The sequence below is a fragment of the Lolium rigidum genome, chromosome 3 (assembly GCF_022539505.1).
Source record: "Lolium rigidum isolate FL_2022 chromosome 3, APGP_CSIRO_Lrig_0.1, whole genome shotgun sequence".
NCBI classification, from domain to species: domain Eukaryota; kingdom Viridiplantae; phylum Streptophyta; class Magnoliopsida; order Poales; family Poaceae; genus Lolium; species Lolium rigidum.
Window position 1 is genome coordinate 101305401 of NC_061510.1, and position 27978 is coordinate 101333378.

Here is a 27978-nt window from a genome sequence, read left to right on the forward strand (position 1 = left end):
CAATGCGGGCATGAACCCACTATCGAGCATAAATACTCCCTCTTGGAGTTAAGAGCAAAAACTTGGCCGAGCCTCTACTAATAACGGAGAGCATGCAAGATCATAAACAACACATATGTAATAACTTGATAATTAACATAACATGGTATTCTCTATCCATCGGATCCCGACAAACACAACATAGAGTATTACGGATAGATGATCTTGATCATGTTAGGAAGCTCACAAGATCCAACAATGAAGCACAATGAGGAGAAGACAACCATCTAGCTACTGCTATGGACCCAAAGTCCGGGGTGAACTACTCACTCATCACTCCGGAGGCGACCATGGCGGTGAAGAGTCCTCCGGGAGATGAATCCCCTCTCCGGCAGGGTGCCGGAGGAGATCTCCAGAATCCCCCGAGATGGGATTGGCGGCGGCGGCGTCTCTGGAAGGTTTTCCGTATCGTGGTTTTTCGCCTCAGGGGTTTCGCGACGGAGGCTTTAAGTAGGCGGAAGGGCGAGTCGGAGGGCCGACGAGGGGCCCACACCACGGGGCGGCGCGGGCCCCCCTTGGCCGCGCCGCCTTGTGGTGTCGCCACCTCGTGGCCCCACTTCGTATGCTCTTCGGTCTTCCGGAAGGTTCGTGGCAAAATAGGACCCCGGGTCTTCGTTTCGTCCAATTCCGAGAATATTTCGTTACTAGGATTTCGAAACCAAAAACAGCGAGAAAACAGCAATCGGCACTTCGGCATCTTGTTAATAGGTTAGTTCCAGAAAATGCACGAATATGACATAAAGTGTGCATAAAACATGTAGGTATCATCAATAATATGGCATAGAACATAAGAAATTATCGATACGTCGGAGATGTATCAACCATGTGATCAGACCTTCGCAAACTGCTTTAATGCAAGGACGAAACATCCTCGATGGGGTGGTAGTCCTCCATGAAACTGTTCATGAATTGCATAGAAAGAAGTTGAATGGAGTGATCTTAAAGATTGATTTTGAAAACGCCTATGATAAGGTAAAGTGGTCTTTCTTGCAACAAACTCTCAGAATGAAAGGTTTCTCTGATGAGTGGTGTGCGTTGATCAATAGTTTCGTCTCTGGTGGGAGTGTTGCCATTAAAGTCAATGATGATGTGGGCAATTACTTTCAAACCAAGAAGGGGCTAAGACAGGGTGACCCATTATCGCCAGTGCTATTTAATATAGTGGCGGATATGCTCGCTGTTATGATCGAACGTGCAAAATCAGAGGGCCAAATTGAAGGGGTCATTTCTCATATTGTTGACGGAGGATTGTCTATTCTTCAATATGCTGACGATACAATCCTTTTTGTGGAACATGACTTCGAAAAGGCTCGAAATCTGAAGTTAATCCTTTCAGTTTTTGAGCAACTTTCGGGTTTAAAAATCAATTTCCATAAAAGCGAGTTATTTTGTTTCGGTGAGGCCCAAGATAGCATTGCAGAATATGCTGAGCTATTCGGCTGTGGGCAAGGTCAATTTCCGATTAGATATTTGGGAATTCCGATTCATTATCGGCAACTAACCAATGCTGAATGGAAAATGGTCGAGGAAAGACTGCAAATTAGATTAAGTAGTTGGAAAGGCAAATTACTATCCTTGGGTGGAAGATTAGTTCTCATAAACGCGGTACTAAGTAATATGGTACTATATATGATTTATTTCTTCCAACTTCCTAAAGGAGTCTTAAAAAGATTGGATTATTTCCGATCTAGATTCTTTTGGCAAGGGGATAGTGAGAAGTGTAAGTATCGATTGGCTAAGTGGAGTGTGCTTTGCCGTCCCAAAGACCATGGGGGACTTGGCATCCAAGATCTCCAGGTCAAGAACAGGGCCTTACTTGGTAAATGGCTTTCTAAGTTACTAACCGAGGAGGGAGTTTGGCAAACACTTCTCAAGAGAAAGTATATTGGCTCAAAGGCATTATCTCAGGTTTTTTGGAAACCGGGAGATTCTCACTTTTGGGCAGGTCTTATGGATACAAAGAAAATTTTCTTTCCATATGGATATTTCTCTATTAAGGATGGATCGGAGATTCGTTTCTGGGAGGATAAATGGCTTGGTAATGCCACGCTCCGAGAACAATACCCGGCATTGTACAATATTGTGCGACACAAAAGTGATACTATCGCTAAGGTGTTGGAAACTTTCCCACTGAATGTGTCGTTCAGAAGAAGTCTCATCGGTCCTAGACAAAACTCCTGGCATGAATTGCTACATCGTCTTGAGATAGTTCAATTGACGCAGGGGTCAGATGAGTTTCGTTGGAATCTCACTGGGAATGGTGCATTTTCTGTGGCTTCTATGTACAATGCTTTGATTCAGCCTGATATTCCAGTCGATAATAATTCAAAGATTTGGAAGATGAGGATACCGCTCAAAACAAAGGTTTTTGCATGGTATCTTCGCCGTGGGGTCATACTCACTAAAGATAATCTTGCCAAACGCAACTGGCATGGAAGTAAGAAGTGTGTCTTCTGTCACCAAGAAGAGACTATTAAACACTTGTTCTTTAAGTGTAAGTTTGCTAGATCTATATGGTCAGCTGTCCAAATAGGGTCTACCTTATACCCCCCGAGTAGTGTTGCCAATATATTTGGTAATTGGCTCAATGGTGTGGCGGTTAGGTTTAAGCGTCTTATTAGGATGGGAGCGATTGTCATTATTTGGTCGCTATGGCTATGTAGAAATGACAAGATTTTCAATAATATTTCATCTTCTCTTATGCAGGTCATATACCGGTCTACAGCTACGCTGCGCTCATGGGTGCCACTTCAACGGCTGGAGCATCGAGACCTCTTTACGGAGGTGTCTTCACGGTTGGAGGATGCGGCGAGGGATATTTTTTCCCAACATGGGTGGCAGCGTGATCTTCGCCTGGGTGAACCTACTTAGTTTTTGTTTTTTGATCTTGGAACTCTTGTAGTCGGTTTGTAACAGATATTGGTACGGCTGTGTGCATCCTAGTTATGCAGAGGCCGGGCCTATTGCTTAAAGTAATAAAGTGCCCATTTTCGGAAAAAAAAATCAGAAACTTAAGCGGAGAGAAAGGATGGCTCACCGATGGCGTTGGGGATTGGGAACAGAGCAGTGGCACTCTGCCTCTCAGATATTGTGGATACGATTGGGACAGAGAGGGTCGATCTAGTGCTTAAAGTGGGGAGCAGGAGATATATAGTTATTCCATCCGTTACTGCAGTTTGGAGGAGATGAAGAGAAAATAATGAATCCATCAATGCCATGCGTAAGTGAAGATGAAGAGCAAGTTCGCAACTCGTAACGGAGGATACGAAGGGTGGAGAGGCAGTTGTGACGGAGGACATTGGAGGCCAAATAAATCGCTGGAAATAGGTAGCGGGGCTAAATGGGTGACGTGGCTGCACGAAATCACAGAGAATTCTTTGTAGTGGGAGATTGCTATTTAGAGATAGAAGATAACAGGACGTTAACAAAAAATAATAAAACATGATTCAGACATCGGAATACTGCTAGCTCAAAGCTCATGACACCCCCAAATTAAAATCCTCTAAACAGCCATCAACAAAAACAAATGCTAGTTAAATGATTAGCGTCACTAGATAAAGCTTCTGCGAAGAAAAAACAAGAGATCTCGCAGAACAAAAATCCCCCTATTCGATCTAGCACCATAGCCAACAGATCTCGCACAACCAACAACCGGGATAGAAGCACAAAATAAAACATAGAAAAGGAAGCGACTAACTGTAGAATATCACTCTAAACAAACATCTATCGAATCAATCTGCTGAAATCATGTCGGAAAACCTAGGGTTTCAAGCAAACAACACTGGAATCATGCGAAGAATCAAAAGGTACTTCCCCGAGAAATTAGGGGCGACATGAACGTACCTTCCGCCTCCATTGACGCCACCGACCAGAACGAAGATACGGCACCCGAGCTCGAGGGGGAGGGGGAACGGCGATGAAGAAGACGCTCGGGGGACGGCGACGAAGAAGAAGCTTGGGGATGAACAACGAAGAGAAGCGATGTGATGGAAGCGTCCAGAACATAAGAGAAGCGAATAAATCGGGATCTGCCCGAAGGGAAAAGTCGGCCGGCCCAATTAGAACGAGACGATACTGCTACAACGGGCGTGGACGGGCTAACGGATGCAACGGGCGTCAAATAGGAAATGCCAAATATACGGAGAAAACAACATAAAAGATAAAGGAAACACGCCTAGGGTGGCTACCCCGCTGCTGGGCCGGCTTCCGGCTGCGCGAGACGTGGCCCATCCTGGTGCGCCCTTCCTGGGCTAGCTTCCAGCTCACCGCGGCCCATCCGGCTCCCCCACGCCTAGGTCGGCTCCTTCTCTCTCCCTGGGCTGGGTGCACCCCATTTGGGCCGAGTCATGTGCCACGATATGGCCGGGTGGAGCCTCCGCTCGATCGTTCGAGTGACCCCTGGAGGAGGTGTTGTCCGCCGACCAGGTCGAGAAGCGAAGAAATCGGGATCTGTCCGAAGGGAAAAGTGGGCCGGCCCAATTAGAACGAGACGTACTGCTACAACGGGTGTGGACAGGCTAACGGATGCAACGGGCGTCAAATAGGAAATGCCAAATATACGGAGAAAACAACATAAAAGATAAAGGAAACACGCCTAGGGTGGCTGCCCCGCTGCTGGGCCGGCTTCCGGCTGCGCGAGACGTGGCCCATCCTGGTGCGCCCTTCCTGGGCTAGCTTCCAGCTCACCGCGGCCCATCCGGCTCCCCCACGCCTAGGTCGGCTCCTCCTCTCCCTGGGCTGGGTGCACCCCATCTGGGCCGAGTCGTGTGCCACGATATGGCCGGGTGGAGCCTCCGCTCGCTCGTTCGAGCGACCCCTGGAGGAGGTGCTGTCCGCCGACCAGGTCGCTGCAGACGGACCACCGCACACTCAGGCCAGGTATGTTAGGCCAGCCCAAGTTTGTTTTTCTTTTTTCCTTTCTCATTTTTTGTTTCCATTTTTTCTCTGTTTTGAATCTAAACAGTTTCAAATTTGAACAAATTTCAAATTGAATGATTTTCAAATTTGATTATTTTCAATTTTGAACAAATTTCAAAATTGAACGATTTTCGAATTTGAACAAATTTTGAAATTGAACGATTTTCGAATCTGAACAAATTTCAAAATTGAACGATTTTCAAATTTACACAAATTTTGAATTTGAACAATTTTCAAATGTGCACAATTTTCGACTTTGAACATTTTTCAGATTTGAACAAAAAGAAGAGAAAGAAAAAGAAAATAAGAAAGAAACAGAAAAGAAAAAGAAAAAAATAAAAATAAATTGAAAACAGAAAACAGAAATAGACAGCGAAATGGGCCGACCAGGCCGGTCCATACCGCGCGTGGGAGGTGTGCGGCGCGCGGTAACAACCGACCTGGTCAGTATAGGAATTGCCAGCCCTAGCGCTGCTCCCCAGGTCCGGCTCCGCTTCCTCTCTTCACCAGGCCAGCTGCTCACGTACCAGGTGATGGCCAGCTTCAACCATCCTCCACGTGAAGATAAGCTTAAGGAGGGTCAGATCATCGGATCCTTCTACCAGGCAATGTATTGATATGCTCTGCCCCTATCAATAGACAGACTAGGCCTAGTCTATGTAGCCTAGAGTAGAGCAATGTTGATGAACAATGGCTTGTACCGATCACTATAGCGTACAGTTGATGAGATCCCAGTAGTCATTTCATTTACATTGTTCACGGGCCTCCCTTGTCCCTGGGTGCCGGCCTATATAAGGCACACTAGGGAACCTTCCCGCGGGCAGCCTCCTCCGGCCTTATTTTCCCCCCGACGAGCTCTGTGGCTCAGCTCTGAGTAACTCTTCCTTCTCAGGACATACAGCTCAAGGAGCGACTCTGTAGCACACATATGTTGTCAGGAGCGACTATGTATCACACATATGTTGTCATATACATCCGACATGCATGCAGAGTAAGGGTTTTACCTCCACCGCGAGGGCCCCGAACCTGGGTACATCACCGTGTGATGTGTACCAATCCCGCATCCGGATACCGTCGACGTCCATACAAGCCTCACTTATCCTCTACTCAAGCCACCCCATGGCGTATGCCGTGACAAAACCAGGACAATTGCTATGAAATCGAGAGTGATTGCCAACACAGCTTTATCAGGTCAGGATGAGAATAGATACTGGAAAAAGTTGTGGAAGCTCGAAGTTCCACCGAAGGTATGCAACTTCTGGTGGCGGGTCATTAATGGATATATCCCATGTCGACAAATTCTTAAGAGGAGGCATATGGAGGAAATTGCACATTGTAACACATGTGGAGCAGATGAAGAATCTATATTTCATGCATTTTTCCAATGCACCTCAGCCCTGTAGTACCTTGTCTATCCATCTCGATAAAACATGCATCCACATTGATTTTTACTGTTCCTTCTCTCGGCTTCTTCCAGACCGGCTTCTTCTTAGGTGTTGTCGGTGGTTTGGTATTGCCCAGCTGGGCTAGATCATATGTAATACCCAGTGCCCATTTCACTGATGCTGCCACCGAACGGGGACTTTCTCCATGCCATACTGAATTTCGTTCCGTCCAGATTGCCCAACACCCACATAAAATGACGGAGGCACTCTCCGACTAAATTCTCGAGCCTTCGATTAAATCAATAGCCCACGAATCAGGGTGTAAGTCTGGGATCTTGATCTGAGCTGCCTCCTTAAGCTCTTTCCAAAAGAGTTTCGTCTAGTTGTTCGAAAATCACATGGGCCAATTGTTACTAGGCGAGGCGTTGTGGTGCGAACATGCCGCTAATTCGTTGATTATGGAGGCTCTAGCGGTACATGATGGGGTGCAGCTCGCAATTGACCAAAATCTTGTATCAGTAGAGATTGAAACCAATGCCAAAATAGTGTTGAACCAGTTGAAAGATCCTGGGGTTAGTAGATCATAAATTACTTCTATTTGCGAGGAGATAAAGGAGCTTAGTTGGTTTATTTCTAGCATTAATTTTAAGTTTGTTGGCAGACTAGTAAATGAGGTAGCTCATCTCTGCGCCAAGAGTGCTAGTAGTAATAGAAGAATATGTTTGTGGATTAATTATAAGCCACCTTTTTTAGAGAATGTCTTATTGAAGGATTGTAATCTCATTATTTAATCAATAGCTCCGTTTGATCGCAAAAAAAGAAAAAAGACGGCCGGCCTCCTTTTCAAAATCTAAGAAGCCATCACCATCGAGTGTGCAGTAGAACGCCTTATCTTGGCACCGTAGACAAACCATGGCCAAATTGGGCCCCGGCCTCGCCGCCTCCGACGTGACGGCCGAGCGACTGCGCATTCCTGGCCTCTCGTCCGTCGTCGTTCCCGCTAAGCCATGGACCATCCTCTCTATCCACTCCACCTAGATCCCGTGGATATTTTCCCTTCACAAATATCGCGTTGGCCCCAGCGCCGGTGCACCGTCGCCACCGTCGAGCGCGGCACCATAATAGCACGGCGCTTTCGATCAGCCTCCGCCACCGGCACACAACCGCGCTTAATCGACCACTACTCACAAACACGAGCACAAGTGCACAAGTAGAAGTAGCCGTAGTAGCGCTAGCAATCGACCTGCGAGCGTACAGTGCAGTGGAGAGATCGGTCGATGTCGCGGCCGAGCAGGAGCGACGCGCACCTGTCCCCCGTGGACGAGGCGGTGCGGGTGGCGGAGGTGCGGGAGTACTACGACGACGCCGCGCCCAAGCGCCACACCAAGCCCTCCCGGAGCGAGCACTCCACCGTCTACACCGACGACGCGCTCGTCGACTCCTCCCACCCGGAGCTCGACAAGCTCCAGGAGCTCGAAGCCCACACCAAGGTCCGTTAGCCGTCCCCTTTTCTCCGTCTTTAAAACAGAAAATTTACATGGAGCCGATGCGCGTGGATCGTTTGTTGCAGAAACTGGTGCTCGAGGGCGGCAAGCCTGGGGAGGAGTTCGTGGAGACGGAGTACTACAAGGACCTCGGCGGCGTCGGCAAGCAGCACCACACGGTAGGTCTCCGTATGCCTTTTTCTGCTGCCGGCCCGGGTGACCATTTTGATCTCCAAAAATTACAGTATGAGCGAGCTGTTAACTTAACCTCTGGTGCGCTGCGCCCATGCCCTGCAGACTGGGACGGGCTTCATCAAGATGGACAAGCCCACCGGCGCCTCGTTCGAGCTCTCCGAGGACCCCGACGCGTCGGAGCGCCATGCTTCTTGCAAGGGGAATCCTGCCACCAACGAGTGGATCCCGTCGGCCGACACGGTAGGAGGACAGACAGATGATCCTGGTTGTCTCTTCTTTTTACCCTGCACTCTTACCATACAAGTCGCAATTTCTGCACTTCTCATGATCCATGAACGGGCGATACGATTCTGTTCGAGAACCCTCCGGCATCCCTAAGCGGTAATCAGGCAAATGGTTTTCCTTCTTTCAGGTGTACCAGGCGTCAGACAAGCCCAGCAGAAGCGACAGCTGAGCTGAGGAATCATCTACAGCCATCAGTTCACGATGTGTATGATTTCCACCAGCGAAGAAGAAACCTCCCCGGTCAAATTGGTTGGTCATTCACAAACCCACGAAGCGTGCGTGTATTTGCTATTCGTTATTCAGATGAGATTCTTGTGACGTTGTACTTAATGAAGTTTGTGCGTCGATTTCGAAACCTCTGTTGCGGTATTAAAGCACGGTGTAAAAGTACAGGAAATAAAGCGGTATCATGGTCCAATTTTGTGTACGACTGACTCCGAACCAAACAGATGATAAACAATAAGATTAGGGCATCTTCAGACATCAGATGTGGATGCTCTCCACTGCCAAATAAGAAACCACTCCTATTAACTTGGCCATTCACAAATTAAGGATGCATACGCGTGTCTTTTCTATTCGTTAATGAGATGAAATTCTTGTGAGGTTATAAAGCTTGTTCATCGATCTGAAAACCGTTGTGTTGTCGAAGTAATTTTACAGGAAATAAAGCAGCAATTTCTGCACCATGGTCCAATCTATGTATCACTGACTCCACGCCAAACAGATGTCAATATGATTAGTCTCTAAAGCAATTACAAAAGGCGAAGACACATGCATGGCAATCTGGCGTGGAGATAAATGAGAAATGCAATACACATCTAAATAGTACTCTTCAAGTGTTTTTTTTTCTTTCTTTCAAGGAATCCACACCTGCAACTCTGCAAGTGCACAACTAAAGCTTGTCCATCGTTCTGCAAACCGCTGTGCTATCCAAGTAATTTACTGGAAATAAAGCATAAATTGCTGCATCATGGACCAAACTATGTGTATCACTGACTCAGTGACTCTATGCCAACAGATGATTAACAATAAGATTAGTCTATAAAGAAATCACACATAGCAAAGCCGCATGGCATTATCTGTTACACTGCGAATGCACATACACCAGGAAGGATGCCCCGATAAATACGCACCAAAAATAGATAGTACCCACTTAACACCTGCAACTGCAAGTGTTATTTCTTTTTTCCTTCAAGGAATCCACACCTGCAACTATGTAAGTGCACACGGTGGATGGAAATTTACTGATGTTACCACGAAACGCGAAGAGAGGGATCGGTCACTCATGGTGCACGTCGCTTGCGGGCCGGATGCGGAGGCGGGCGAGCTCGGCGTCGATGCGGCCGGTGAGGATGAGGGCCAACATGCGGTACTCGCAGAGCAAGGACCAGACGGGGTGGCCGAACGTGGCCGGCCGGTTGCCCTCAACGAAGAAGTGGCTGTACCACGCCATGCCGTACCCGAGCACGGGGCACGCTCTGCCAGGAGCGAGGCGCGGCCGGTGGCGGCTGCGAGGAGTGCGCAGACAAGCGACGCGAGCGTGCCGGCGAAGTGCCAGCGGCGCGTCGCCGGCTTCGAGTGCTGGCCCAGGTAGAAGCCCCAGAAATCCTCCATGCTCCCGAACTCCTTGGCTACAAATTCATACTTACAATTATTACACCAAGCATTCAGTTAGTCAAAATAATCCAAAGCATAGTACATAACTGAAGTAATTCCTAATTCAGATGGCATATAATATAAGCCGCCTGCTAGTCAAAATAATCCAAAGCATAGTGCAGAACTGAAATAATTCCTAATATACATGGCATATAAGCGGGAAATACCCGGATGAACCCGGGTGCACATGCACCCGGTTTCACCAATTTTGAAAAAATTGCTATTTAAAAATCTCAAAAAAAAAATCATGTACATACTATATGTTGATACTTACTTGTGTAAGTTTTCATGAAAAAATTCGATTGTATATGGCCTACACGAAAATGATAAAATGTCCAAGTGAGACTATAATGATTGGCTCGGAAATAGAAAATTCCATTTTCACATTTATGTGTAGGTCACACATGGCCGTTTTATTATGCCAAAATCTGCACAAACAAGTGTAAACATATGATATACATGAAAAAAAAATCTGAAATTTTGAAATAACATTTGTTGGATTTTTTCAAGATAGAGTGCATATGCACCCGGGTGCAAACCGTCCACCTCCGCAGTAAGAAGCCTACCTTACGAAGCATGACGACCAGGAACTCATCTTCAATAACTTTATTCTCGTCCAGTGTACTTTCATCCTTCAACACCTTGCCCTTGTAAATGAGCATTTGTTGACCCCGTGGGTAGCTATCATTTCCTTGGATCACTTCAATCTTCTTCTTGACAGCCATAATCTGATTCAAAACAACAACAAAAAAGTAAGCAAGATCATGAAATAATTACTCCCACTGACTTTCTTTTTACTCTAAGTTCAAAAGTCTCTCAGATGCTACTTTGAAAAATATTTTAACAACCTTACACTAAGATGTGCTAGCATAACACATTAGTTATAATACGATGTAAAATATATCAACAAAAATGTCATACTATAATTTTTATACGAACGGTCTAGATAGTTTCAAATACATTGGCGACCACAGACCCTAGGGCATCAAGCTAAAAAGAACTTGGATAGTACTCCCTCCGCTCCACGATCCTTGTTGGGGGTTTGGATGTATCTATTCATAAAATATGATTATAGATACATCCAAATCTGCGACAGGAATTATAGAACGGAAGTAGTATATCTTAACTAAAAACATTTGACCATGAACATGGTGCCTCCACCAACGATGTATGTTTGGAACATTGCCAAAACTCGTATAAGGACACACGGTCACCATAAAAAAATCAGTCGCACCCAGGCGCGCTGACCACTCTTCGTCTCCCCCCCCCCCCAAAAAAAGCATTAATAGACACCTTGGGTACGTAATCCCAAGCACTGAACCCCCCCCCCCCCACCCACCCCAAAAAAAGCATTGATATACACCTTGGGTACGTAATCCCGAGCACTGAAACGCAACGATGCAGTGCAAACGGCATTACAATTCATTCAGAACCAATCAGCTAAGCGAAAGTAAGTAGTAGCGTAGCCAAATCCCACCTCGCGACACCGCATATCTAAAACCTAATGAGCTAATCCCTTGCATCCACGCATAACCACAGGCGCTGAGCAGCTAGTTCATCACCATCGTGCGATGCACATGCATTTGATCAAAATGCTAGAAAAGCTCCCGAACAAAATCACTAGGAAGTGTTGCATCTAGCGGAGAAGAAGATGGTCGAGGTGCGATTGGAAGTAGGAAAGGGGAAATTTCCGACACTATAAATGGAGGAGCAGGTAGCTAGGGGATCTCACGGTGTCATGGTATTGCACCCAGATCTCGAAGTGGATGCCCTTGAGAGTCTTCACTGTCAGCTTCATGGCGGCACCTCGGTGGCCTTGTTCGGAGTGTCGGACGTCCTTCCTTCCCACCCCACCCGCTGCTCGCTCTAGGGTTTTAGGAGGTCGGACTTCTACTTCTTGATGCACGCCTTGGACCGCCGGGGAGGCAACAAAACAGCACGACAGGTTGGCCTGATTCCAACTGCATGATGTAAAGCTGCAACAAACATTAGAAGGCCGTGACTACAAAAATAAAAGCCACAGGTGTCCCATTGGGAATGTACATGCAGAAACATGAAATTTAAGTGGTAAAAAAGAACACTAATACATATATCAGTAGGCAGACATGGAACATACTCTGCAGATGATATTTCAGGTTGAGCAGTTGTAGTTGCTGAGACCCTGCATAAAGATACATTTGGCTTGAGTACGACCATGACCCATTCAGTAGAATGCCAATAGGAAAGAAAGCAGGGACTCACATGGGTTGAGGAGCTCGATGTTGAACAATTGGAGGCGCTTGCCTGGATACAGGAGTGCTCAAAGGCTAGTAATGGTTCACGTTAGTATGTTAGTACATATGCTTGCTATATTGTATTATCCCCAAAAGAAGAAGTTTACCTTAGCAGATGAAGTTCCGCTGGAAGCTGAAGCTTTACTCTGCAGCAAATAAGTAAATAGCAATATTTAGAAATAAACAGAACAAGACCAAAGCACAAAGCGGGGAAATATTGAATAATGTGAAAATAATGTTTTTTCGAGAATACACCCTGTAAGGTCTACTAATCATATAGAAGAAAGGGCAAGAAAGCGCGAGCCACAGGTATCACTGCCAACAAGGGGTAGCAGCTCCCTACTAGACGGAAGCCTAATCTCCATCCCTCCACGAAAAAGGAAAAGGCTCAGGAAATCCAAAGGACTCAGAGCGGAAAAGCCTAGCTACACGCCATCTCTGGTACTCCTCCCTAATCCTATGCCTAATGGCCGCCTCTGCCGGGGTGGCGCCATTGAACACCACGTCGTTCCGATGCCTCCAGATACACCAGAAAACCAAAATGATAGCCGTCCACATATCCCTCCTCACAGATCTGGTGCAGGTGAGGGAGGTCCACCAGGGCACAACCTCTGTGCCCACGTCAGGCATCCACTGCAACTTGCCCCAACGTGTTAGCACCCAAGCCCAAACCTCACGAGCAACCACGCAACCAAGCAGGAGGTGTTGGAGCGTCTCCTGCTCCTGGTCGCAAAAGGGGCAAGCAGCCGGCCTTGGCAAGCCGCGCCACTGCAGCCTGTCCCCTAATGTGAAAATAATGTTGTATGCCTCAAGCACTTTCTGTAATGTTGTTGATATAAATGAACTTGTACTGTATAGCTGCTACATACTCTCTCTTTCTGATTTAATCGACGCAGAGTGGTGGCGACCAGAGCATGTATGTACATGGTGTCGAGCGGAACGGATGTAGTAGGAAGTAACAATACTGATAGCCTACGCCAGGAGGTCAGAAACTGTGATGCATCAAATGAGGCTGGAAATTGTTTCATGCGTATTATTTATTTATTAGAGGAAAGTTGTTACGTGTCGTTTTACATGTAACCGCTTATGCTAACTCCTTAGTCCCTGCAAATTCATACAATTATTACACCAAGCATTCAGCTAGTCAAAATAATCCAAAGCATAGTACAGAACTGAAATAATTCCTAATACACATGGCATATAATATAAGCCTCCTGCTAGTCAAAATATTCCAAAGCATAGTGCAGAACTGAAATAATTCCCAATATACGTACATGGCATATAAGCAGCCTACCTTACAAAGCATGACGACCAGGAACTCATCTTCAGTAACTTGATTCTTTTTCAGTGTGCTTTCATCCTTCAACACCTTGCCCTTGTAAATGAGCATTTGTTGACCCCGTGGATAGCTATCCTTTCCTTGGATCTCTTCAATCTTCGTCTTGACAGCCATAATCTGATTCAAAAGCAAAAAAGTAAGCAAGATCTTGAAATAATTACTCCCACTGACATTTTCAACACAATAAATGGAAGAGCAGGTAGGTAGGGGATCTCACGGTGTCATGGTGCTGCACCCGGATCTGGAAGTCGATGCCCATTAGAGTCTTCACCGTCAGCTTCATTGTGGCACCTCGGTGGCCTCGTCCGGAGCGTTGGACGTCCTTCCTTACCACCCCACCCGCTGCTCGCGCTGCTAGGGTTTTAGGAGGTCGGCCTTGTGCTTGTTGATGCACGCCTTGGAGGTTCACTGCTCGTCAAGTACGTAGGTCAGATGCGTTCCTATAACCTGCGGATTTCTGTTAGGGAATGACGCTTACGGGATTAGGTGGCGACTGGCGAGAAGTCAGGGGATCACGTACGTTCCTATAATCACGCGCACTTGAAAATGGAGAATAACGGCATCGACTGGACTGGGGTGCGTTGGACGCAACCGTGAGGTTCGTTTACATGCATGGAGCCGATGCGCGTGGCCGTGGGTCGATTGTTGCAGAAACTGGCGCTCGGGGGCAGCAAGGCCGGGGGAGGAGTTGCTGGAGACGGAGTACTACAAAGACCTCGATCGGCGGCGTCGGCAAGCAGCACCACACGGTCAGTCTCTGCAATCTTCCTGCTGCCCAGTGTGACCATTTTGGTCTCTGAATCATGAGCTGTTAAATTAACTTGGTGCATGTCCTGCAGACTGGGACGGGCTTCATCAAGATGGACAAGCCCACTGGCGCCTCGTTTGAACTCTCCGAAGACCCGGATTCCACAGAGCGCCACGCCTCCTGCAAGGGGAATCCTGCCACCAACGAGTGGTTCCCGTCGCCAGCTGACACGGTAGCCGGTACGGCAGACAGATGATCCTGGTTGTCTGTTCTTTCGCTCTTACGATACAAGTCGGCATTTCTGCACTTCTCATGATCCGTGAACGACCGATACGATTCAGTTCAAGAACCCTCCTCATCATCCGTTAGCGGTAACCAGGCAATCGCTTGCTTCTTTCAGGTGTACCAGGCGTGAGGCGTCAGACAAGCCCAACAGAAGCGACAGCTGAGCCGAGGAATGATCTACAGTCATATCAGATATTCAGATGTGTATGATTTCCACTGGAAGAAGCCACTCCGATTAAATGGGCCATTCACTAACCAAATGACAAGTATGCTTGTATTTACTATTCGTTAATGGGATAAAATTCTTGCGAGGTTCTTCTACTTGTAAATTATCTCGAAAAACCGCTATGTTGTCAAAGTAATTTATGGGAAATAAGGCAGAAGACCCAACCCAGAGACACCCTTTCGGGTGGCGAGAGAACGGGAGGGCGGTGACACGCCAGAAAGGAGAGACACTAGTTTTCCCCGGCCGCCCCCGTTGGTATAGTCCGCCAGGCAAAGCCCATGCGATGTCGGCGGCGGCGGAGCGGCTCCTACCCGTGCGTTTGGAGGGGCATGGGGTCCCCTCATCCGGTGGCGGTGCTCTTCGGTAGGTGGAGGTTCCGGCGGCGGTGCTCTTCGGTAGGTGGAGGTTCTGACGGCGGCGCGTCTTCTCGGGCGGCGTGGTGGCGATGGCGTGGCTTGTTGGCGGCGGTGCCCTACCGGCCCGGATCTGGGCCATGTGGGCCCCATTTTGGACTGGGCCTCGGCAGAGCAGGGCTGCCTCCGGTGGGCGGGGGAGGCGCTGGAGCGGGGATGGCTGGGGTGGCGGCGCGTGCCCTGCAACATCCCGACAAGGGCTTCACGAGCATGGGCCAGTTGGGTCGTTTGTGCTCGGTCAGGCCATGAGGGTCTGGTGTGCCCCTTGCCGGCTTGTTTGGACGAGTATCGCCATTGGCGGTGGAGGCGGTCCCCTCCCGTGTGGCTAGTACCCCGCTGCTCCTCAGTTTCGCCATCCTTCTTAGTCCCCCTAGCTTCGGTTCGTTAGCCATGGTAAGATGGCGATGGTGTTTGCAAGGTCATCGTGGCGCGTTGGTGGGTGGTGAGTTTGGTGGAGCACATTGGAGCGTCCGGGGCGGGGTTGCGAGGGTCAGGAGAAATTCTTGTCGGTCTGGCCGACACTGACGCGATGACGCCCGTAGGCGCCACCCTTCCTTCCTGAAGAGCGTTGGGTGAAGCCATCCTCCCTTATCCCTCGCGCGTACTTGGGAAAGCCCTAGGACCAATCCGTGCAGCATTGTCATCATCGTGGCATTCCTTTTAAGATTTTGCTTGGTACGCGACGTATCGAGTGCTAGGAGCGTGGTGGAAATTCTGCGAAGGACACAACAATTGCGGGACATCTTCGTTTTTGTCAATCCGACCTTTTCAACATTGTTTCTCTTTTCTTTCTTTTATATTTTCTTTTATACGTGTTTGTACTGATGCACCAGCAGTTATATCGTGTGGTTGCTATATTAATATAGTAGGCTTGAGAAGAGGGAAATAAGGCAGAGACTGCTGCATCATGGTCCAATTTGTGTACCACTGACTCCAAGCCAAACAGGTGATGAACAATAAGATCAGGGCAATCACAAATTGCGAAGACACATGGTATTCTCCGTGCGTGGAAATACTCGGCTAGTACGGTAGACACACACCAAATAAGAACTTAATTAGCACCTGCAAGTGCACGGCACGGGGAGGAAATTTGACTTATTGATGGTACCACGAGACGCAAAGAGACGGGGAATTTGAGACGGATCAGTCACTCCTGGTGAACGGCGGCGTCGCTCCGGGGCCGGATGCGGAGGCGTGCGAGCTCGGCGTCGATGCGGCCGGTGAGGATGAGGGCAAACATGCGGTAGTCGCAGAGCAAGGACCAGACGGGGTGGCCGAACGTGGCCGGCCGGTTGCCCTCCACGAAGAAGTGGCTGTACCACGCCATGCCGTACCCGAGCACGGGGCACGCTGCCAGGAGCGAGGCGCGGCCGGTGGCGGCCGCGAGGAGTGCGCAGACGAGCGACGCGAGCGTGCCGGCGAAGTGCCAGCGGCGCGTCGCCGGCTTCGAGTGCTGGCCCAGGTAGAAGCCCCAGAAATCCTCCATGCTCCCGAACTCCCTCGGCTACAAATTCATACAATTATTACACCAAGCATTCAGTTAGTCAAAATAATCCAAAGCATAGTACATAACTGAAGTAATTCCTAATTCAGATGGCATATCAATATATAATATAAGCCGCCTGCTAGTCAAAATAATCCAAAGCATAGTGCAGAACTCAAATACTCCCTCCGTGCAGAAATGTAAGACGTCGGCGGTTTCACGGCCAAATTTCGTTACGCTACGTAATCTTTGGACTTTCCCATTTTACCCCTCCGCACTCGCACTGCGCTGTCGCTTCACTCGCTCCTCCCATGGCCACCGACCGCACACAGCGCAGCCGCAGTCGCTCTCCACACGCCGCTGCCAGGCACCCACACGGCGCGCTCTATGCCGCCGCCATGCCGTCCCCGCCCACGCCGCCTCGCTCAATCTCCGCCTCTCCCTAAAGGGCTGGAGGATTCCGTCCGCTCAAGACCGTATTTTTCGTCGGTGCCCCAAGATCTGTGAGCAGTGGTGCCCGATCTGTCGATCGTCGGAGGCCGTGGCCACGAGATCCGGCCAACCGCCGGCGGCTGGAACTCCTCCACACTTCTCTGCGTCGAGCTACAAAGCCCAGGAGGTGACGAGGTGACGAGGTGGAGGGCGGCATGGTGGTGTGGAGGTAGCCGGGGCCGGGGGGTCACGGTCGGCCCCGCCAAGCTCGAGGGCCTGCCGGCCGCCTGGTCCGCGCCCGCCGTCGCCGCCGTCAAGGTCAAGTCACCGCTTCTGCGTCACCGGAGAGCCAAACGACAAACCCGCCCGCGCCGCGCCACCAACTCCTCCCGGCCATGTCGGTGGAGACGGAGCGGAGCTCCACGGAGTCCTCCGCCGCCTCGGGGCTCGACTTCGAGGACACCGCGCTCACCCCGCGCCTCCCGGGCTCCGACCCCGACCGCAAGCGCGCATCCACATCCGACCCCGACCGCCCTCCCCCACCGCCGCCGACTCGCCGCCTTCACCCAAGTATGTTCCTCGCTCCGTCAGAAATCCGCCTTGCTCGTTTTCAGGAGCTGACACCACTCGGTTGGTTAATCTCGCTGTGCAGGGCGCAGGTGGTGACCTGGCGCCGGTGGCGCGCTCTCGCGATGCTCACCGGGAGGTGCGGCGGACGCGGGGTCACCGCCGTCGTGCCCGTCGGCAGGGACGGCAGGCCCGACCGCGGGGTCTTCTTCTCCATCCTATACGTGAGTGCTCATGCTTCTTGCTTCTAGCTTGATGCAGAAAGCTGCCGTTTTATGCATGATTTCGTTCCCATACGATTGCTGCCGATTTCCCAAGAAACAATTTTAACACTGCGTCCAAATTAACTCTCTAGTCTTATGTAAGTTGTTCAATTAAGTTGATCCATGCTCTGTAAACATGCTTAGCCAGTGGTTCCAAATTAATGTTCTAATATCAGTGATAGCGTTGATGAGCTATATTATTACATCGGGTCGGGGTAAGGCCTGGACAGAATTTCTTGTAAATTGCAAGACTGCGACCGTCTTTTCCATCCTACTAGAACGATTCAGGTCAATGCATAGCTTTTGGCCAACTAGCGGTCAGCAATCCAGCATTTCTTTGCCCTTTGAAGGACATACTCCTGATGGAGAATAGCTCCATCTTTTGTATGTCCTGTCATTGCGTCTTGCTGCATTTTACCTGTTTCTGATTTTGTAGCACTGCCAGGTTTCTGACTTTTTATTATTCAGTTCTATCAGGCTGCAATTACTTTTATTCCTTGTTTGTCTCTGCACTTATTTAACTCAATGATTTACTGTGGGATGCACCTTCCATGGGATGCTATAGTTAGCTACTCCAAGTAACTTTTATCCATGCAAATTTTAATAAATAAAATCAAAATAATAACCAGGGAAAAGATACTGAAAACGTTTGCATCCTGTGGTCAATTTGTGTATTATTACTATGATCATGTTTTGGCGAATACTCCAAGTACAGTAGATTTTATACTCCTTTTCATGGAACTTATTTTTCCCTGAAACTCATTTTCGTTTGGCTGCTGTTTCAGAACAGTATTCTCTTTAGGGAGAGTAGCTACTCCTGCACAGTAGGAGTGTACCAATACTTGATCCTTAAAAAACATTACAACAATAGTTAACTGAATTAACAAACATTACTCCTTGATTGCTTGGTGTCATTGTCACTAAGAATAACCCTGGCTGAGGTTCCTCAATTATTTCAAGTTTACAATCTGACAACACCAATAAGTAGAAGTAGTTTGTGTAACAACAACAACAGTACAGTAGCATGAGCAGTAGTTTGTGTAACAACAACAATACAGTAGCATTACAGTAATGTACTCCAGTAGCTTGCATTTTCTGGTGTCAATGGTTGAAGATCAATAGGTACAAATTCCAGTAGCGTTCCACTGCTTGCTTGCAACAAATTCAGTTAACAAATTCCTGTAGCTTGCTTCCACTTCTGATGTAGCTACTTGTGCTTGTGCTTGTTTGTTCTTGTGTTGCTTACGCTTTTTGCTTGTGCTTGCTTCTGCTGTAGGTATTTCTTCTTGATCTCCTTCTGCATGATTTCCTTCTTTTCTCTTGCGCTTGCTAGATTGATTGCTTGCTTCTTCTCTTGCTTTCTTTGCTCTTGCTTTTTTTGCTTCTTCTTTTTTTCGAGCTTCTTCTTGCTTTGCTTCTTCTCTTGCTTTTTTTGCTTCTTCTTTTTTTCGAGCTTCTTCTTGCTTTTCTTCTTCTCTTGCTTTCTTTGCTTCTTCTCTTTCTTTTTTTGCTTCTTCTTTTTTTCGAGCTTCTTCTTGCTTTTCTTCTTCTCTTGCTTTCTTCGATTCTTCTCTTGCTTTCTTTGCTTCTTCTTTCTTTCGAGCTTCCTCTTGCTTTTCTTCTTCTCTTGCTTTCTTTGCTTCTTCTTTTTTTCGAGCTTCTTCTTGCTTTTCTTCTTCTCTTGCTTTCTTTGCTTCTTCTTTCTTTCGAGCTTCCTCTTGCTTTTCTTCTTCTCTTGCTTGCTTTGCTTCTTCTTTCTTTCGAGCTTCCTCTTGCTTTTCTTCTTCTCTTGCTTTCTTTGCTTCTTCTTTCTTTCGAGCTTCCTCTTGCTTTGCTTCTTCTTTCTTTCGAGCTTCTTGTTGCTTTGCTTCTTCTTCTGCTTGCAGTGCCTTAGCTACTGCCTTTAGGGCATTTTCATAAACTAGAGCGGGACAAGGAATGCTGGTAGGTAGCAGATTTTGTTCTTCTAAGCTTATCTTGCCCAAATGAGGGATTGTATACCCATTGCCTCCACTATTGTTCAATACTTCAGTCATACAAGTTTGAAGAGATACGAAAATTCTATTCAAGGTAGGTGCATCATATGCAGAAAACTCTTCCTGCACATCACGGATGAGGTCGTTTAGTGTTCTAGGGCTTCGCATGGTCTCGTTAGGGATTCTATGGAGTTGAAGAACCCTAGATCATTAACATTCAAATCTGGGCTATTCGTCGTGCTGCTGCACCAGCCTGATGTCCATTCCAATTTTAGCTACGAGCATCTCCGAATTCTTGATCGGTAGGTAGTATGTGTGGCTTGGTGTTATCTTGCCTGTACAAAGATAGTCCGTCCAAGCATCTTGTGCGGGCCAAGCATCTCGAATGGCTGGCAACACCTTATCTATTAGGAACTCCCTCATAACATCCCTAGTGACTTTGATTGACTTAGTCTCTAGGGTCCCTTTAGGCCGATTATCGCTTTTCCTTTGTGCTGGCAATTGTTTAACAAATGGCCACACACCAATCTTACCAGAAAAAGTCACATTTTTTGCACTGTCGAATCTTGGTCTTGCAACTGCTGTAAGAAACATGACCTTGCCAATGCACTGTTTGCTTGTGACTGCTCTACTTGAAAGAATGCAGCAACATCTTTCTTATCATTCCTATCAAACTTCCCTCCGTTTTTCATGCAAAGTGAGTGCATAGCTACATATGCAGCGTACTTCTGTTGGTCAGGGAGAATTTTTCGATGTCGTATTGCTTGCTGACCACCTGGTTCTTCCTCTTCATCTACTCGCATATTCCTCTTCATCTACCGCATCTTGACCTTCATCCGAGTGCAGCTTCCTCTTCATCTACTGCATATTCATCTTCATTTGCTTGTTCATCATCATCTATGTATTAGTAACAATATATATAAATTAGTGATAAAATGGATACTAAAGATTGCAGTAATATGTGTAAAAAGTATAGATTGGATTGAATTGTCGTACCTCTCTAGGGCAGGCGTATACTCTTTATATATAACAGACATACAATCTAGGGTTTACAATATGGTTAGGATTACAACTTCTACCGCAAGTCTAGTTAGCCCGACGTGACAGGATCGTACCCGCTCAGGTGTCATCCTACTCCGTTTAACGATCCCCCTCGATCCAAGCAAGGGCTAACTAAATTCAATCCATACTTCATTCGATCAAACGTCTCCTTGCCAAGGGCCTTTGTGAATATATCAGCAATCCGGTCACGCGTAGAGATGAACCTCACCTTCGATGCTCCAAGTGACACCTTTTCTCGTACAAAATGAAAATCAATTTCGATATGTTTGGTCCGAGCGTGAAACACAGGATTTGCTGTGAGGAAAGTTGCACCGAGATTGTCACACCACAAAATTGGAGCTTGAGCCTGAAACACACCTAGCTCTCGAAGAACCGATCGCAACCATGATACCTCGCCGTGCCATTTGCAATGGCTTTATACTCCGCTTCGGTACTCGAACGACTGATCGTAGGTTGTTTCCGAGAGCTCCACGATATCAGATTGGGTCCATAGAACACCGCATATCCTCCGAGCTTGATCGGCGATCATCGGGACACCCTGCCCAATCTGCATCCGTATATACACTTAACTCCGTGGACTGCGAACGCCGTATACCGAGTCCAACCTTCGAGTTTCTTTCACATATCTAAGCACCCTTTTAACTGCAGACCAATGCACATCTCGTAGGAGCAGAGAGGAACCGACACGCCTTATTTACCGCAAAAGAAATGTCCGGCCGTGTCAAGCATAGATACCGCAAACCTCCCACCGTGCTCCTATAAACGAAGGCCTCTCGCTTCGGTGAGTATAGTGCCGGCATTCTTGCTGAGCTTGTCGGATGAAGACATGGGCGTTGCAATACCCTTGCATTTTTGCATATTCACCTTCCGAAGCGGATCGGTAGCATACTTGGTCTGAGTTAGTGCTATTCCATCGTACATCTTTGTCACTTCTACTCCAAGAAAATAGGAAAGTTCTCCAAGATCCTTAACGAGCAAAGGAGACACGAAGTTGCTCCGTAAGTTTTTCCACGATCCGTCGACACGAGCCAGCTATGATGATATCATCCACGTAAATCAACATATAAATAGTGACTCGTGGGTTAAGGAAAATGAACAAGGAGTTATCTCGCTTTGGATGGCCCGAAACCCATGGATCGAAGCTTGACACTTAGCTTGGAGTACCACGCTCTTGGCGCTCGTTTGAGGCCGTAAAGCGATTTCTGCAGTCGACAGACATGGTGAGGGCGATCTGGATCAACATATCCTGGTGGTTGAGACATGTATACCTCCTCCTGGATATCGCCGTGGAGGAAGGCATTTTGGACGTCCACTTGACGAAGAGCCCAGCCGCGAGAAACGGCGATGGACAAGATCAGGCGAACTGTCGTGGGTTTAACCACCGGGGAGAACGTGTCAGTGTAGTCGATACCAGCACGCTGAGTGAAGCCCTTGGCGACGAGACGAGCTTTGTAGCGATCAATGGTGCCGTCAGATTTGTGCTTGACCTTGAAAACCCACTTGCAGCCGATGATATGATGTCCACGGGGCAGTTCCACAAGACGCCGGTATTGTTGAGACGAAGCGCATCAAACTCCGTATCCATAGCCGTTTTCCACACAGGGAATAGCCAAAGCGTCATGATGAGATGTGGGTTCAGCAGCAAAGGCACGCTTGGACGAGTCATATCGGATGATCCCATCATAGAGGCGAACCGGACGCACTTTATTGTTCCGCAGCCGAGTGCGCATAGGATGTGTAGGTGCAGGGGCAGGTGCAGGACTTGGCGATGGCGAGGAAGCAGCAGACGGAGATGGTGCAGGGGAGTCATGATCCGCATCATAGGCCGGCCCACGAGCCGGTGTGGGCGGAGAAGCGGGCTCCGAGTCTGTCTGAGGCCACATCGTTATGAGCCGCATGGTCGTCCGGAGCAGCAGGATCCGGTGCCCCATGATCGTCATCAGGAGGGACATGCACGCCATGAAATGAGGAGTCGACGGGAGCGCCTGCACTCGATACGAGCAATACTAGGAACCGGGTTAGTAGCACAGTCCATATCATTACACATTGAGGAATTTCTTGCTGGATCCGGAAGAAGGAGAAGATCTTCAGTGGGTTGGGAATTTTGGGAGTGGTCAATAGAGAATGGGTAAATTGTTTCGTCAAAAACTACATCACGGGAGATATATATACGGCCAGTAGACCGATCAAGACACTTGAAACCAAGATGATCCGGACTGTACCCAAGAAATACACAGCGAATAGACCGAAAAGACAATTTCCGGTTGTTATAGGGTCGAAGGTTCGGCCAGCACGCGCACCCAAAAACACGTAAAGCTTCATACCGAACAGGGATGTTAAACAATTTTGTGACGGGAGTTTCATTGTGAATAACTCGACTAGGCATCCGGTTAATGAGATAGCAAGCCGTGAGGATGGCATCATCCCAAAAACGAAGAGGAACACAAGCTTGAGCAAGAAGAGCAAGGGCAGTTTCGACAAGATGACGGTGTTTTCTTTCGATGGCACCGTTTTGTTGGTGGGTGTGGGGACAGGAGAGGCGATGAGTGATGCCAGTATTCTGAAAATAGCGATGCAATTTCTGATATTCCCCTCCCCAATCGGACTGAACAGAAAGAATTTTAACACCCAAAGATCGCTCAACTCGTTTCTGAAATTGATAGAAGACATGCTCAACATCTGACTTGTGTTTCAACAAATAGACCCACGAAAACTTGCTAAAATCATCCAAAAAACTTACATAATAACTAAAGCCACCAGAAGATTTAACCGCTGGTCCCCACACATCCGTGTGAACCAACTCTAGAGGAACAGTAGAGACTCTATACGACAACTCATAAGGAAGTTGATGTGCCTTTGCTTGTTGGCATGCATCACAAATATGCTCAACTAGCTTTTTATTTGACGACGAAACTAATTTATTGGTGGAGATGATGGCTTGAACAATCGATGACGTGGGATGACCAAGACGCCGGTGCCACAGATCTTTGGATGGAGTGGCAAGATGTCCTTGACGAGAGCGTGGATGCAGCACCGGATATAGACCACCTTGAGCCCTACCGTGTAGACGAACTTGCTTCGTGATGCGATCCTTGATAAGAAAATGGAAGGGGTGAAGCTCAATGAAACAATTGTTATCAAAAGCAAGTTTATTGGCAGATATGAGATTTTTGCTAATGTGTGGAGTGTGTAAGACATTTTTCAGGTGTAGAACAGATTGGTTTGGACCAGACAAAGAAGATTCACCAACATGTAAAATAGGAATATGCATACCATTGGCCACCTGTATCTGATCATGGCCGTCATAGTTCTTCTGCACGTGGAGGCGATCCATGTCGTTGGTCATGTGATCTGTCGCCCCGGAGTCCATGATCCAGGTCGGTTCAGCAATCTCGTTCGAGTTGGAGTAGTTGGCAGCGCGATTTGATGTCTCAGGTTGGATGGCGTGATTGAACCGATTGTAGCAGCGAAGAGCATCGTGTCCATAGGTGCCGCAGATCTGGCAGGTGGATTTGCCACCTCCGCCACCGTTGCGACCACGACCTCCTCCTTGACCGTTGCCTCGCCCAGAATTATTGCCTCCGTTGCGGCCACCTCCGCCGCCATAGCCACCACCGTTGTAGCCGCCACCATTGTTGTAGTTGCGACCTCCTCCATAGCCACGGCCACCATCGCCGCGTCCGCGGCCTCCGCCACCGCGCTGAAAGCCACCGTATCCTCCTCCACGCGATGCAGTGTTGGCGGAGTGTTGGAACTGAGGAGATCCATTGGACACGCGATCGACGTTGCGTGCCTCGTATGCGACCATGTGCCCGTAGAGGTCGCTGAGAGTGAAATCATCATCACCCTTTGAAGCTATCACCGATAACGACGTAGTGAAATTCTCGTGATCCTCGCTGATCCCAGCAAGAATATATGAAATAACCTCTGAATCACTCAGAGGGTTGCCGACTGTCGCCATGGTGTCAGCAATCTTCTTCACGTGGTTGTAGTAGTCAGACAGGGACATCTCCCTTTTCTTCGGCTTCACAAGCGCCGTGCGGAGCTGCACGATCTTCGCCTTGGATCGTGACGAGAACATCCGGGTGAGTACGCTCCATACGCTCGCGGATGAGTCCAAGCAGCATCACATGGCCGAGCACGGATGGGTTCGGAGATGCAAGAAGAGCACTCGGAACCTGCTGATCCGTTTTGAACCACGCTGCATACTCGGGGTTCGCCACCGATTCCGAGCTTCCCTCGGACGCCGGAACCTTCTTGGGCGGCGCGGTGTTGCTCCCATCTACAAAGCCGAACAGATCGAGGCTGTAGAGAGCAGGGAAGAGCCCGAGCCCTCCATAACAGGAAGTTGTCCTGGTCGAGCTTGACGGTGATCGCAGCGCCGATGGTTTGAGCGATGTTGGCTGGGCGGCGGGGGCTGCGGGAGAGGGAGGAGCCATGGATGATCAAAGAGCGGGTTGCTCGATACCATGTAAAAAGTATAGATTGGATTGAATTGTCGTACCTCTCTAGGGCAGGCGTATACTCTTTATATATAACAGACATACAATCTAGGGTTTACAATATGGTTAGGATTACAACTTCTACCGCAAGTCTAGTTAGCCTGACGTGACAGGATCGTACCCGCTCAGGTGTCATCCTACTCCGTTTAACAATATGTACTTGATGAATCATGCAATGAGACTGCATTTCCTCTACAGACTACAGGAACTAAAATCTCTTCTTACTGGATGAATTAATTTCAGTATCTAATTGGAAATTTTATGCGCTTCAGAAATGCCTTGCATATATCACCCCGACAACCAAAAGTTTATCTAATTTCTGGTGTCCACAGGCTTTCATTAAAATATCACCCCGACAAGAATAAAGACGGGTGCTCAGCAGAAATTCGAAGAGATAAATAATGGTAAGACACACACAACTATGTCCATATCAAGTACTTATACTCGGTATTAGAATCTCGATCTATTTGCTGTTTTAGACATACTGACTGTGTAATGTGTATATGTCTATATGAGACAATTCTTCATTGGACAATTAACATAGTTCATTGACACTAAATTTATATGTGGCAATTAACTGTCTAAACCGAGCTGGTGTCGCCTTTGCAGCGCATGAGATTCTGTCAGATGAAGAGAAGAGAGAAATTAGTCTGCGTTCTTGTCTGAAGACCTGTATATGCCTAGCTAGCACGCTTGTCTGAATGGTTTGGTGAACTGTTTGTAGCTTCTTCTTCCCAGCTTTGGGAGGCCTGCTCTACGGCTATGACATCGGGGCTACATCTGGTGCTACCATATCGCTCAAGGTATCACTCCTCCCATCACTCTGTCCACGCAACCGCGCCACGATTTGCTTGGTTATAACCATCTCTCTGCATTTTTTTTTTTTTTGCAGTCCTCGGCATTCAGTGGTACATCATGGTACAACCTGTCATCAGTGCAGACTGGCCTCGTGGTAATGCTCTGTTCCGCATCGCATCAAACTCCATCAATCTGTGGCCAACACTGGCATCATTTTATCTATTTTCTGCATTTTCAATCCATTATCTGTGACGAAGGTCAGCGGCTCGCTATATGGTGCTTTGATCGGATCTGCCACGGCATTTACCATTGCAAAAATTTGAGGGTCCTATGCATGTAAGCAATGAACATGTGCTGCTATACATAGAATAGATACAACTGTTGCTAGATCATGTTGTACTGTAGAATATTGCTCATCATTTCCACTTATTTTATCGATGCTTGTTATGACAGAATTGCTAGAAATTCATTGACGTGTGCTGATCAGTAGTTCAGTACCTGGTTGATTGACATCCTCATCTTGTTCTTCAGGTGGACTAAAATTGAGATCCGGAAGCACCATTGTCTACGAGCGCGACCTCGCCGACCTTTGTACGCAGCGATGAGCGAGAAGTAGTGCTTTGCCCGCAATCGGCGTCCTTGTGACCTCCAGGCCCCGGCGTCCTTGTGACCTCCAGGCCCCGGTGCCTCTTGGTTACCTCCGGGCCCGACCCTAGCGCCCCCAAGGGAAGCCCTGGACGAGCTTCTGGCTAGGGGACGGCGGCGAGCTTCCGGGAACTGCAACAATCGGCGAGCTGGGCGACGAGCCAGTGGATGATTGGAGCTAGACCTGGAGTACAGCTGGGCGACGAGATAGGGGATCGATCGGTACCGGTCGGAGCCTGGACGCGAAGGCCTGGATCGTTTGCGATGAAACAGGGGATCGATCGGAGCTGGGCCACGCGCGCTTGGTGGATCGGAGCTGGGCCACGCGCGCCTGGTGGAGAGGATCGATTCCTCCTGGGGGAGGAGCTGGAGGAGCTGCCTGGGGAAGAAGATGGCCGGGGAGGATCGATTCCGGTGGGGGAGGAGCTGCCTGGAGGAGAAGATGGCCGGGGAGGATCGATTCCGGTGGGAGACGACGGGAGAATCGAGATCGGGATTCAAATTTTGATAGGGGTATCGATGTCTTTTTGCTACTTTTTCACCTGGTCGGAAAACGTCCCCGACGTCTTATATTTCTGCACGGAGGGAGTAATTCCTAATATACATGGCATATAAAGGGGAAATACCCGGAAGAACCCGGGTGCATACTATTTGCTATTTGAAAATCTCAAAAAATGAAATAAAAAATTTATGTACATACTATGTTGATACTCGATCACTTTTGTAAGTTTTTATGAAAAAATTCGATTGTATATGGCCTACACGAAAATGAGATTATAATGATTGGCTCTGCACTGTTCATGGAAATAGAAAATTCCATTGTCACATTTATGTGTACATGGCCGTTTTATTATGCCGAAATCTGGAAAAACAAGTGTAAACATAGGATATACATGAAAAAAATTATTTCATTTTTTTCTGAAATTTTGAAATAACATTTTCAAAATAGAGTGCACATGCACCCGGGTGCAAATCGTCCACCTCCGCGTATAAGAAGCCTACCTT

General features: G+C 48.1%; 2 protein-coding genes, 1 long non-coding RNA gene and 1 pseudogene across 5 annotated transcripts; 2 read left to right on the forward strand and 2 right to left on the reverse strand.

Moving 5' to 3' along the window:
- Positions 1-7437: 7437 nt before the first annotated feature.
- On the forward strand, positions 7438-8732 carry LOC124702044. 3 transcript variants are annotated; one of them, XM_047234142.1, is made up of 4 exons: positions 7439-7831; positions 7912-8004; positions 8123-8323; positions 8433-8732. In XM_047234142.1, the coding sequence occupies exons 1-4, from the start codon at positions 7619-7621 to the stop codon at positions 8472-8474; spliced, it is 549 nt and encodes a 182-aa protein (XP_047090098.1). In that variant the 5' UTR covers positions 7439-7618; the 3' UTR covers positions 8475-8732. The 3 variants fall into 3 exon arrangements, with proteins under 3 accessions (XP_047090097.1, XP_047090098.1, XP_047090099.1); XM_047234143.1 differs by having other exon boundaries at positions 7451-7831; positions 8123-8260; XM_047234141.1 differs by having other exon boundaries at positions 7438-7831; positions 8123-8732.
- Positions 8733-9584: 852 nt separating this feature from the next.
- On the reverse strand, positions 9585-11759 carry LOC124695263 (annotated as a pseudogene).
- Positions 11760-16392: 4633 nt separating this feature from the next.
- Positions 16393-17557, reverse strand: LOC124695264. Its single transcript, XM_047228128.1, has 2 exons — positions 17489-17557; positions 16393-16749 (listed from the first exon to the last, which is right to left on the reverse strand). The coding sequence occupies exons 1-2, from the start codon at positions 17555-17557 to the stop codon at positions 16393-16395; spliced, it is 426 nt and encodes a 141-aa protein (XP_047084084.1).
- Positions 17558-25907: 8350 nt separating this feature from the next.
- LOC124698214 lies at positions 25908-26654 on the forward strand. Its single transcript, XR_007000906.1, has 4 exons — positions 25908-25934; positions 26140-26333; positions 26423-26482; positions 26586-26654. It is a non-coding gene; the product is annotated as an uncharacterized LOC124698214 (long non-coding RNA).
- Positions 26655-27978: the final 1324 nt, after the last annotated feature.

Bases quoted from the DNA above. Each gene is read 5' to 3' on its own strand.
- LOC124695264 (XM_047228128.1), bottom strand. From the start codon at position 17,557: ATGGCCGGGAGGAGTTGGTGGCGCGGCGCGGGCGGGTTTGTCGTTTGG. The intron at 16,750-17,488 runs GTGACTTGACCT...ATGAATTTGTAG, and splicing joins TCTCCGGTGACGCAGAAGCG to CCGAGGGAGTTCGGGAGCAT.
- LOC124702044 (XM_047234141.1), top strand. From the start codon at position 7,619: ATGTCGCGGCCGAGCAGGAGCGACGCGCACCTGTCCCCCGTGGACGAG. The intron at 7,832-7,911 runs GTCCGTTAGCCG...CGTTTGTTGCAG, and splicing joins AGCTCGAAGCCCACACCAAG to AAACTGGTGCTCGAGGGCGG. The intron at 8,005-8,122 runs GTAGGTCTCCGT...CATGCCCTGCAG, and splicing joins TCGGCAAGCAGCACCACACG to ACTGGGACGGGCTTCATCAA.